This window comes from Pomacea canaliculata, linkage group LG7 (assembly GCF_003073045.1).
Source record: "Pomacea canaliculata isolate SZHN2017 linkage group LG7, ASM307304v1, whole genome shotgun sequence".
Taxonomy (NCBI): Eukaryota; Metazoa; Mollusca; class Gastropoda; order Architaenioglossa; family Ampullariidae; genus Pomacea; species Pomacea canaliculata.
Window position 1 is genome coordinate 407,737 of NC_037596.1, and position 12,078 is coordinate 419,814.

General features: G+C 42.1%; 1 protein-coding gene across 1 annotated transcript in view; it reads right to left on the reverse strand.

Annotated features, from left to right (window-relative positions):
* LOC112567800 (deleted in malignant brain tumors 1 protein-like) overlaps positions 1-12,078 on the reverse strand; it is a 53,812-nt gene that overhangs the window by 25,067 nt on the left and 16,667 nt on the right. Inside the window, exon 4 of the mRNA XM_025244644.1 lies at positions 8,195-8,342. Coding sequence (XP_025100429.1) covers positions 8,195-8,342 — 148 coding nt within the window. The remainder of the gene's footprint in view (positions 1-8,194; positions 8,343-12,078) is intronic.

The following is a 12,078-nucleotide window of genomic DNA, read 5'->3' on the forward strand; positions in this document are numbered from 1 at the left end:
CTTCAGAGAGCCGGCTAGTAGATACTCATTGGTCCTACCTACCAATCACCAATCTAGAATATAGCGCACCAGGAAATTACCATGTACCTTGAGTAAATACAACATGGCGTCCAGACTAAATCCAAGCAGCTAAACCAGTTCCTAACAAGAAATTGACAGGCTAATCTGTGCTGAAGGAAGAAGCATCTGTTTGTATCTTATCCGAAATGGCGTCTTTTCCCTGGAATAGAAAAAAAACATGCAAGATCGCCGACACAGACAAGACGGAGCACAGAAGGGACGGGAACACAGAGATCATGGCCAGTGTACACTGAAGCAAATCTTATCCAGCTGAATGTAGATCCATCAGGCGTTTTACCGTCTCCACCCCTACCACTCCTACAAACCAATGTTGCACCACTGTCTACGTCGTACGAAGATCACAGGACATTCAAAAACCACACTCTGCGGAATTGGACAATCGCACAAGGCCTCGAGAGAGATGGATCTGTATTTCCTGCTCTTTTATTCGCTCTCCAGAGAGAATAACTCACGAAAGTACAGGTTTCTCACCATCTCGAACCTACGTTTTCGGACGACACCAAAGGGATCAACTTTGACCTCTTATCTCAACTTGGAAGAGAAGGAAATCAGTGATGAGGATGCAAAACCTGTTTACCTCCAATACATATATGAGTTGAAGAAATCTACTAACAGGAAAGCTATAATATCCCAAGAGAATAGCCATAGGACGGCGGCACAGAGAATAAACGTTACTTCCTTTACAGGAAAACGCAAAACGAATCTGCAAGCTGGTGGGGGAACACGAGGGAGTGCTGATAATTCTTACTACCTCCCCCGAATAAACTACTCATGTGCCTCTTATATGAAGGGGACCTTTTTCAGTCCATCCGGAATCATCAATGTCATCAGACTATCGTGATCATATGCAGGGAAAAGACCGGGTTATCTCCACATTAAGATGTTGCGCAAATATCACAAGCTACGTGAACCGCCGATTCCATTTGATGTGAACGATTCCAGACACCACCAAAACGGCTAACTGTGGACCGGCCAAGACATGACGATAAATCCATGGCTTTTTTCGGATCTTATCTCGAAGAGATGTGCCCCAAAGATTATCATGCCCGTAGGAGTATCGAGAAGAAATCAAATGGAACACCAATGTTGCATATGTGACCTTATTGATAGCCGATACTGATGATTGTGGAAATCAGTTCTTCCTGGGGAGATGGAACAGAGGACCATAAAACAGCATTAAATGGGACCCGACGTGACTGAACTCCCAGACCACAACAATTTGAGGACCCTATTCTAAAGAATTATCGAACACATATGACCGTGCACTGACGCAGACCACAGTTTAACGTGAAATTGAGCACCAAATTAACTGACTTCTCCAGAGGTAGTGCGCTTAAGGCCTATAACCACTGTCGCTTTGCTCTACAGCAAAACCATGGAAAAGGAAGTCATTAAAATGTTACAAATGGGAGTGATTGAACCATCATCCCTCACTTATTGCATCACCAGCGTTGTTGGTCAGAAAGAAGGACGGTAACAAGTACGCTTTTGTATCGACTACCGAGCCCTAAATAAAATAACAGAGTTGCCCCAAACTCAGAACCATTCGGATCCCACGAAACTGTTATGTATAGTCAATTGGCGGCCAATTTTTTCACTAAAATAGATTTGGCCAAAGGATATTGGCAAACCTCAACCCAGACTCAAACAACCTAAAGAAGAGATAGGCCAAAAAACAGCCTCAAATCAAACATCGCAAAGGCTTATTTCAATGGACCGCCGAAGGCGCCATTTGATTGGCTGAAAAGCTCATGCTGCACGCCTTTGTAGAGAGCTAACATTCTTGAGAGGCTCCAATATGGAAGCGTTTTCAGCAAAACATACTTCTTTGATAGTTTACTCGCGTTGCTAGCGAACGTCGGGGAGATGCATCTGACTCCATGTAGAAGGGGCGTACGTTAAGAAACTTGCCTCATCAATCAACTCACTAGAAGGCTTCGAAAATTCAGATGGGATTTCGGAGCTTGGAATTCTTAGACACATAGTGGGGGAGGGGCATCCTGCGTCCCAGGTCCTGATAAGTACAGAAAATTCTAAGACTTCCTACTCTAGCAGTAAGAAGCAAGTGAGAAGCACTCTTAGGTTGATCAGCTACTACCGACGCTACTGTTTCCTAATTTGCTACGTGTTTGCACCCATTACAGAGTTGACAAAAGGAAACAGCAAAACAATCAATTTCATGTCGAATGAATGTGTCCAAGCATTTAACTCACATCCAAACCGTTCTGTCATCCCAACCCATACTAGCGCTGCCCAAGTTTGACAAGCCGTTCATAGTTCAAACTGACGCGAGTGGGTGGATTAGGAGCAGTACTCTTGCAGGAAATACGGAGGAGATCGTTTTCCAGTGGCCTACGTCAGCCAAAACTGACAGGTCCTGAAACACGATACAGCACCATAGAACGAGAAGTGCCTGGCATAATATGGGAATTTCGAAACTCCTCTCGTTATCTGTACGGAAAAGAAAGTTCATTTTACAGACAGATCAACAAACCCCTTGTGTTTTTAAAACAGCTGTTCATATAATTCTCGAATTATGAGATGGATGCTAGCTCTTCAAGAGTTTTTCAGTTTCAGTTGAGACGATTAAGGGAACAGAGAATCTTCTCGCTGACAATCTATCCCGGGTCGAGTGGGACCAATTTATCCCGTAGAAGTGAAAGAAAGATAAACTCTTAAATTGATTTTTTCATTCTTTTTTTTCAGGGGGGGAGGAATGTAACGGATAAGTACTTAGTAGAGGGGGTTAGGAGGGAAGATCGACAACCGTGGTTGAACTGATCTAGGGTAGTGGGCTGGAAGTTGTTTGCCCTTGAGCAAATGACGTAAATTGTGATGTCAAAATAAGGTGACGTAAAAGATAGAGGAAAATAATGTTAGAGAAAAAACGAAAAGCAGAGAGCTAACGGCGGAACAGAGTTGGAGCTGGTGGTTTTTCTCGGGACTTTCTCGCTACTGCTGCGACAGCGGAATAAATATTACGGGAAGTAATACCGTGGTTAAACTACAGGTGGATGCTACTTCACAGGTCGTGAGTACTGTAGTCCGTGTCCGCACCGTGGGGAGCTCTGTGGCTTGGGCATCCGCAGTACAGTTCTTGTGTGGGGCCAAGAAACCACACACTGGTGTGAGCGAGAAAACGAACGGTCCCGAACGGAAAACTTGGTGCAAGACTGGTGCACGACCTCCATCTGTGCCTGGAAGGGACAGTTCTTAACACCTGAGAGTAAGCGTCGGTGGAGGAAAGGTTTCCTCACGGCCTTCAGCTAATCTAACATCATCCTGCCAAACACCTAGGAGGCGGCCGCATGTGCAAGACCGAGATGTTCCGCTTGTAAACTGTTGGTACCGTAAAAACAATTTATTTTTAACAGTAAATAGACTTCTAGGAAAGAAGATTAGTGGGACTAATTAGAATAGAGGACTTCGGAGGGTCACAAAGACTTTAATATAAAAAGGTTAATGTTTCATCAAGAACGAACATTTTTTTATAACGAATAATACAGTGGATATTAACAATGGTAATTCATCAAGAAGGACAGCTCCGGAGACAGCGGAATACTTCATCATGGACAATATTTATTGGAATCAATTTTATTGTTAACTAATAGTACATTGGATGAATGAAATATATTGGTAATATATCTTGTGTGGCGAATGAAGGAGTGAATCTAAGATCGTAATACTTTGCCTTGTTTCGTTTAAAATTGTGTTTGAATTGAATAATTTATTCGTGCCTCTAGAAGGTATGGCACACCCTCAAGCGATCAGAATATTTTGGTTTGTGGAAAGAATGCGCGTGTCCGCGGACGGTCCGTGACAGCTTGTAGCATAAAATTGTGATGCCACCATCACCTGCAAAAGACATAGGAAATATTATTGACCTCAATGATTTATATATTTTAGTACTCACATCTAAACGAAGTTCTCTATTTTTAGTTAAAAAGGACGATGTGAACGTTAACTTATTATGATTATCTACCTCTTGAGCGAAATGTTTTAACTTGAGAGATACTGCAAGGAACTGCCTGTCAAATTGATAAACATGTACTAAATCAAACTATATGAGAGATTCTGGGTGCTCTGCTAATTTATTCTGTGTTGTTTTACTTAAATACAATGATATCAATTTTTTAATAATGTTTATATACTCTAAAAAAACACTCGGAGCACAATGGAAAGGCCAGAATTGTGCGTCTGATCATATGACCCAATTATAGCAAACAGTGAATTTTCTTGGATTATTGCTGTCACCAGAGTGAAAGTAGAAAATTTTCATTAGTTTTATTGCAAAGTTCAAGTTTTTTCCTTTCCAAATATGTATAGGTTTTGTGGTCTCATGTTTACCTGAGAGCAGCAATAATAACAACAAACATCACCCACTGTCATCAACTCCGTCTTAAGTTATACGCCATTGTTTTATTATGTAATTATATTTTGATGTCATTCTAACATTATTAAATATTTTTAACGTAATGCTGTCAATTACACTTATTAATTATATATTTATATAGTGGTGGTGACTATAGTCTTACCTGCAACAAAGGCGGAATAGAGCCTTTTCGTTGAAAATGATGGTCGAAATCATTTTCCACTGTTATGTTCGCTCGACGAAATTGAAAACGATGAAACAAATCGACATTATATATTTCTAATGGATTTGATGGATCGCTGAAGTAGTGAAAAATCTGTATCTTGTCAATGGTATACGCAGGGCAACTTGGTAAACAACACGATCAAGCGCCACTGTTACTACGAAAGCCGCCGTGCGGTCATGCGTAAGCAGCGTGTCGCGGCTAAGCAAGGAGGACCAGTCTTAAATAAGGGGGGGGGGAACCAGTCTTAAATTTTAAGACGAAGACCGCTCGCTTAGCGAGTTGAGACCGCCCATGCAACGCCCTTAGTAGGCGTCTTAGGCTAAGACAGCGTGCTTGGCTTAACTGCAACGCAGCCCTGTTTGTGTCGCTCTGTCGATCGCAGCGGCCTTCTTTCTCTAGCGCAGAGACTCTGGCACTGTTCTGTCAACCCCGTGTCTTTCTCGTGGCGTCCTTTCTCTGGACTTGCCGTGTTACAACGGGCTTCTTTCGTCCCTCTAGGAGTCTAGGTCGAAGCGTTGTCTCAACTGCAGCACCTAACAAAGACCCATGCTTATTCCAGCTTCAGCTTCTACTGGTTTCGATCAAACAGCTGCTGGTGATGAAGCTATATACACTCTGCTACAGAGCGGGTCAGACGCGCCTCTTGAGTAAGTTGTGCTGAAGCTGTCACACTTCTCACACAGAGTTGCAGTGGAGAACCTGGACAGCTTGAGTAGACCTCGGTACAGCTTTACTGGTCGAGAGCCCAATGTGAAAGACCACGATCCTTGATGATCGTGATGTTAAATTCTCATCTGCGCGCGGTTCTTCTACTCTTTCGTGATTTGTCAATCATTCCACATATTCACTCGACTAGTCCATCATCTAGATATGTCCAATCACTACTTAGCTAATCCATTATAGGTGGGTGGTCACTTTGTCTTTTCCCTACACCCCACTTCCTCCGCTAGTAACTCAGTCCTACTATAGGTCCAAGCAGTCTGGTCTGCCCTTCACTTCTGGCCGAGTGTAATAATAATTATTGTGTTTCTAAACGTCGTACCTGAAGAGTGTGTTCTCTGTGAAAGACAGCTTGCTGTGTCACCGCGCTCATCAGGCATCCCTGCCGTGCGACGGTCGTGACGTAAGCGGTGCGCGGTTAAGTGTTTTTACGTGGTAAAGCCCGAGGCTCATTCCACCATCTGCCAGTCAGTTCGCCCGCGCGTACACCTGTCTCGTGGATAGAACAGACGTGTAAACCCACACTATAGCCCTATTACTAGTTATCACATGACAAAGTCTCCCCCCTCCCCCCTTAAACATAAGCATCTTCCTACACCACTGTGAAATGTAGACAATTGAGTCTGTGTGTGTGCGTGTGTCTTGCACTCTTAGTACTGAACTACTCGCACACCAGTTTACTCTTTGACTAATCCTTTCCCCATACCCTTGTTTCTAGCAACTATGCAGACCTTAAAAGGTCATAGGTAACTGTCCATACACAACGAATCGCTGGCCTCTACACAGCTGTACCGCTGACAGTACTTTGTTCCTTCCACCCTGCACCCTTTCTTCACCTCAACTGGCCGTGAGGTTACCGCGTGACCACGGAGCGTGTGACGCAACTACTGAGTGTGTGTAAATAACGGGTAACATGCAGGGAGTACACCACATTTTCATGAGCGAGTCCCTTCTTTTATTTTCCTTACCTTTGCAAAGTGTAGGTGTACTGGTGCGCTGTCAGGTGGTTCGATCACCTACCTCAAAATTCATTTCTTTCCTTTTCATTTTCACTCATTTTTACTGAGAGAGAATTAGTGTCCGTGTGTCTGATTTAGTACTTGCTGTAACTCTGTTGTCTTTGTATAACCGAAATAAACAAGTGTTCCTTAAACAAATAGAAGTTGTATCGTCTCGTTCACGGTGATTTAATCAACGAATGCAGTAAGAAAAACCTTCACTAAACATTTTTGTAACGGTAACACACTACAATTTCTACATTAACTAAAAAAACTGTTACAGATTTATGTTTTAATTTGTGTCCATACAAAATTTTGAGTCCCGTACAAAGGCTTAGAATAGTGGGACGAATCTGAAAATAGACAAATCAGAAGTCAGAGGTGTCATAAAATATCTGCAAAAGAAAGCAATGACAAGGAAATCCACGAGGACATGATACAGACACTTGCTGTGGACTCTCCATTCTATGCAACTGTGATGAAGTGGATTGGTAAATTCATGTAGAGCAGGGTCTGTCAGAAACAAGGGTTATCATCCCTGACTATGTCATAAGCGAGAGTGGACCAGGGCTGTCTCCCTTGGACGTTGGTTAGAATAAGTGTGTAGTTGTTAGTATGAGTCAGTATAAGACTAAATCAAGTGTTCACGGGGCCGCAGGATTTTCTCTGTGAACTGTATGGCAGCATTCTAAGAGATGTCAGCTACGATGAAAGCCGTGTGCGCTGAGCGAAAGTAGGACAGGACGTGGAAATGGTGAAATTCCATGCCAAGACAAGATATTTTACAAATTAACTCTGTAAAACGAATTTTGAAGTATTTCTATTTGTAACTGTTGATTCCTGTCCAGTCGAGTTTTTGGTCGGAAAAATAATTTTGTTATCTTAGTCAATTCATAGAAATAGCTTAAGACGATGTTGCAAGATTAACGAGTGGGGACTGTTGATTCTTTCCCGTAAGCTGGAGCCGGATCCAGGAGACATGTTGCTAGTTTAGCAAAGCCAAAGAACAAGAGGAACACTGGGGTCCTCCCAAGAGTAACGCCAGTAAAGAAGTGTCCTGCTGATTGCATTTTCGTTGTTACAATGGGCATGATATTAGACGTTAAATAATTTTTTAATAAAAATTTGGTGATCATAATACTTGTGTATGCTTATTTGCATGCACCAAGTTATTTGTTGCAGCCATTTCGTTACCTAACCCATTTGTGTATCAAATATAAAAAAGGTATAAAAAACATCGAATCAACACACACACATATATATATATATACAATTATTATTAGTTTAATCTCTCAAATTTTTTCCTGAAAATTTAAAAAAGAACTTGATTGAGTGCGTTTAGTCGGCATTTAGCTGTATTTAAGATTACAGTTATCGAAGCAATAGCGCTAACGTTAAAACTAGAAACTTAACTAATGCAGGCCGCAGTAATTCTAGAAAGTTTTTCTTGGCAGTTGTAATTCAAGATTTAAACAGCGTCGTGCCGTAACATATTCAGATTGTCAAAAAGATCACATCTAGCTATTCTAAAAGACGCCTGTAAGTGATTTTCTCTTCTACCGCCTGGTCTACAATCTAGTCACGTTCTACTGTCACCGTTACTTTTCAAATAAATAAAAAAGAACTTTCTGGTTCTAAAAGAAATATTTGTGAAAAGGCAGAAATTATCTTTAAAACTTTGCACTCTCTTTTAGTCGAAATTAATCAAAGGTATACAACTCTCCTATTAAACAAAAGCATTCCACTGGAGAAAAATGAGACAATAGCTTTTAAATTGTAATAGCCAACACTAATTACCTGTTAAATCCCAGCATCCTGCAGGCTACCAAGGCCTCTCTCTGTCCAAATCCATGCTCACACACTGTGCCCCAAGTTCCATCGTACAATATCTCTAGACGTCCTGCGTCTGCTGTGCCACCAACTACACGAGCTGACATCTGCTGGGCTGACATTGAACGAATTAATAATACAGAGAATTAATACAATGTGCTAACTTATTTATTATTATATAGACAAGATTTGACTGTAATTAAGTGTTTTTGTTTACACGCAAAGTCAAAGCTGTTTAGTCGATTCGTTTGTTTGGGTATCCCCGAAAACAAGTAATAGTAAACTAGATTAGCAAGTAGTTGTTTAGTACTTGTATAGTTTAGTAGGCAGCTTAATCTCCTGCCGCTGTGACATAATTATTTCATATCTTCCAAAACTTTGGAAAAACATGTCCCAGAAATTTTAGTTTATTGAGGAACGAGCAAGTGGAATTGGTCAGAGGTTGCGATTGCCGTCGCCTCGGCTGCTCACACTCTCAATACCTCTACCAACTTGCGCCGACATTTATCCCGTACACTTACACTAAATTGCTAATCATACTTTAACTCGTAAGCCCCCAGTACCTTAACCTCAATAAACAACACAGGCAGTTTAGCGTATTAAAGAAAGTTATTACTCATCGAGAGGATTACACAAATTACAAAATAATAAAAGAATAAAAACAAACAAACAAACATGCGAATGAACTAATTCCCTATCTTGGCTAGTTATCTAGGGTGTCCTGCTATTACTAATTATTCTCCTTAATACTAATCCAGATACCTAGTAAGTCAATCTATTCTTAACTACAACACTCGCACCACTACGGGCTATTGACTCTTGGAGGGTGCGCATCAAGAAGAGGACTTCGCAACTCAAGTCTTCGCCACCTGGTGTTAGCTACTGCCAGTCCAACAGAAGACGGAGTAGGAACCGACCAAGAAAGCGTTTGCCCGCTCACCACCATGAGTGTAAAAGAAGAGTTATTTCAGTCCCTGCGAACCCACGATCAACTCTTGGCATCGTAGTGGAAAAGTTGCTCTGGTCACAAGAGCCGGCGCTGATTTCTACTTGAAGAAACTTCAGGCCTGTTGGTGACGGAACCAAGGTGCACGCTGGTGCACGGGAACGATTCGCGTGAGAATTCGTCCCAACTCTCTACTGCGTACATCTCTCGTCGCATAGCGGGATAACGGAAGACCCAAGTCATCGAGCATCATTTCTTCTGCGGCGCGTCGAGAAAAATCTCCATACAGCAAGAACCATTGAACGAAATCGCAAGTGACAGTTGTGTGTCCATCAGAGACTAACATCCTACAGAGCGAGGGCGCTTGGGTCAAGCTGAGTGGCGTGTGTATGCGTATTTTGTACGGAGTGATTGAGCTTGTAGTGGTGCGAGTGTGGTAGTTAAGAATTGATTAATTGACTTACTAGGTAGGTATCTGAATTAGTATTAAGGAGAATAATTAGTAATAGCAGGACACCCTAGATAACTAGCCAAGATAGGTAATTAGTTCATTCGCATGTTTTTTTATTCCTTCATCATTTTGTAATTTGTGTAATCCTCTCTATGATTAATAAATTTCTTTAATACACTAATTGGCTTGTGTTGTTTATTGGGGCTATGCATACTGGTGGCTCGAGCTAAGTATAAAGAATAATTAGCAATTTAGTGTAAGTGTACGGGGTAAATGTCGGCTTGAGTTGGTAGAGGTATTGAGAGTGTGATCAGCTGAGGCGACGGCAATCGCAACCTCTGACCATCTCCACGTGCTCGTTCTTTAGAGTTCACGACAACTAACAAACATTGATATGTGTAAATGAATATCTTGATGAAGATCTATTTGTTTCTATTATCCAGTGTGTGTGTGTGTGAGTGCTATGGACAAGTAAGTGTTATGGACAAATAAGAGACAAAAAAAAAAAAGCATTTCAGCTCTAAGTAAGCGACAAGCTTTACAGATCTTTGCAAAAGTAATCAAAAATTAAATTGAGTTGAATAGTTTGCAGATTTGCAATAAAACAGTGCATGCAAACTGTCCAAATTTACTACCTTTTTAGACAAAGAAAACTTTCATTGAGCCTTGTATTAGTTATCTCTATGCCTTCATTCATAATTAAATATCAAATAATGTTTCATTCAACAATTGTCATTTAACATTCTTAAGATGATAGACGATCACACATTTCATTCACAAACACACTAAAAGAAATTAAACTTGTGGCGTTAAGGATAAGTGTAGGTTTTTGTAACTTTATAAAAGTTGTACAAATAAAAGGGACACCTATCAAACTTATTAAAGTGGTAAATTAGTATGTAATACTACCAATTTTGTATTAGACATTGCAGGAAGAAAAATTACTTACTTTTTAATGATGCATGACACACTCTGTAATTATTTCTTTTTATGATTTATTTTTCTTACGTATTTCCGATGCAATATTTTATACTTCTTCTTCTTCTTCTTCTTTCCTATACGCCCCCAGTGGAGCATAGGGCCGCAACCACACGCCGCCATCGGACCCTGTCCTGGGCGTCCCTTTCCAGCTGGCACCATGTCATGCCAGCTGTCTCTGCCTCTCTGTGGACTGATCTCCTCCACGTCTGTCTGGGTCTCCCAACCTTACGCCTCCCCTGTGGGTTCCAGCCCAGAGCCTGTCGCGTTAAATTGTCGACTGGCTTTCGTAGGGTGTGGCCAATCCAGCCACTTCCGCTTCTTGATGTCTAGGCTGGCAGGTTTTGGTTGGCTCTCTCCACAGGTCCGCATTGGAGATCTTCTCAGGCCATCGGATGTTAAAGATGCGGCGCAGACAGTTGTTGATAAATGTCTGTATCTTGTTGGTGATGGCATTTGTCACCCGCCATGTCTCAGATCCATACAGAAGGACTGACTTGACATTGGTATTATAGATGCGGATCTTGGTGTGTAGAGACAAAGCCTTGGAGTTCCAGATAGGTCTTAGGGTGTGGAATGTAAGCCTGGCTTTGTTTATTCGGCTTCTGACATCGTCATCTGTACCTCCGTTTTGCTGCTGACTATGCTGCCAAGGTAGGTGAAACGGTCAGACTCTGTAAGACATTCTCCATGTAGTTGGAGTGGGGCTTCTTGCTTTGTGTTGATCCGCATTACCTCCGTCTTCTTGATGTTGATGGTCAGGCAGTCATTGCTGCTTCTTCTGCAAGCCGAGTGAGCTTTGTCTGTGCGTGTTGTTGATTGTGGGACAACAGGCTGATGTCATCCGCATAGTCAAGATCCTCGAGCTGTCTGGCGAAGGTCCACTGAACGCCCGTGTTGCTGTTAGAGGTTGTTCTCCTCATGATCCAGTCTATGACGATCAGGAATATTGTTGGTGAGAGCAGACAACCTTGCCTCACTCCAGTCCTCACTGCGAAGGGGTCAGACAGTTTTTCCCTTGTGTATCACCGGCATGTCGAGTTCTCATACAACTGCTGGATGATGGCAATGAACTTTGGTGGAAATCCATAGTGCCGCATTAGTTCCCAGATGGTTTCCCTGTTACGGAGTCAAAGGCTTCTCAAAATCTACAAAGGTTATGTATAGTGGTGACTGCCATTCGATGGACTGTTCGATAATAATTCGCAGAGTAGCTATTTGGTCGGTACATGATTTTCCTGCCGAAAGCCTGCCTGTTCTTGCTAAGTCTCTTATCTAGGGCAGTTTTCAGTCGCTCCAGGATGATTTTGGACAACACCTTGCTTGGAATGGACAACAGCGTAATCCCCGCAATTGCTGCACTGTGTCAGGTCACCTTTTTTGGGTAACTTCACTAGGTAGCCAAGCTTCCAGTCTGCTGGAACTTGCTCTGTTCCCAAATTTTCTTCAGCAGGGGATGCAGCATCTCTGCTGCGG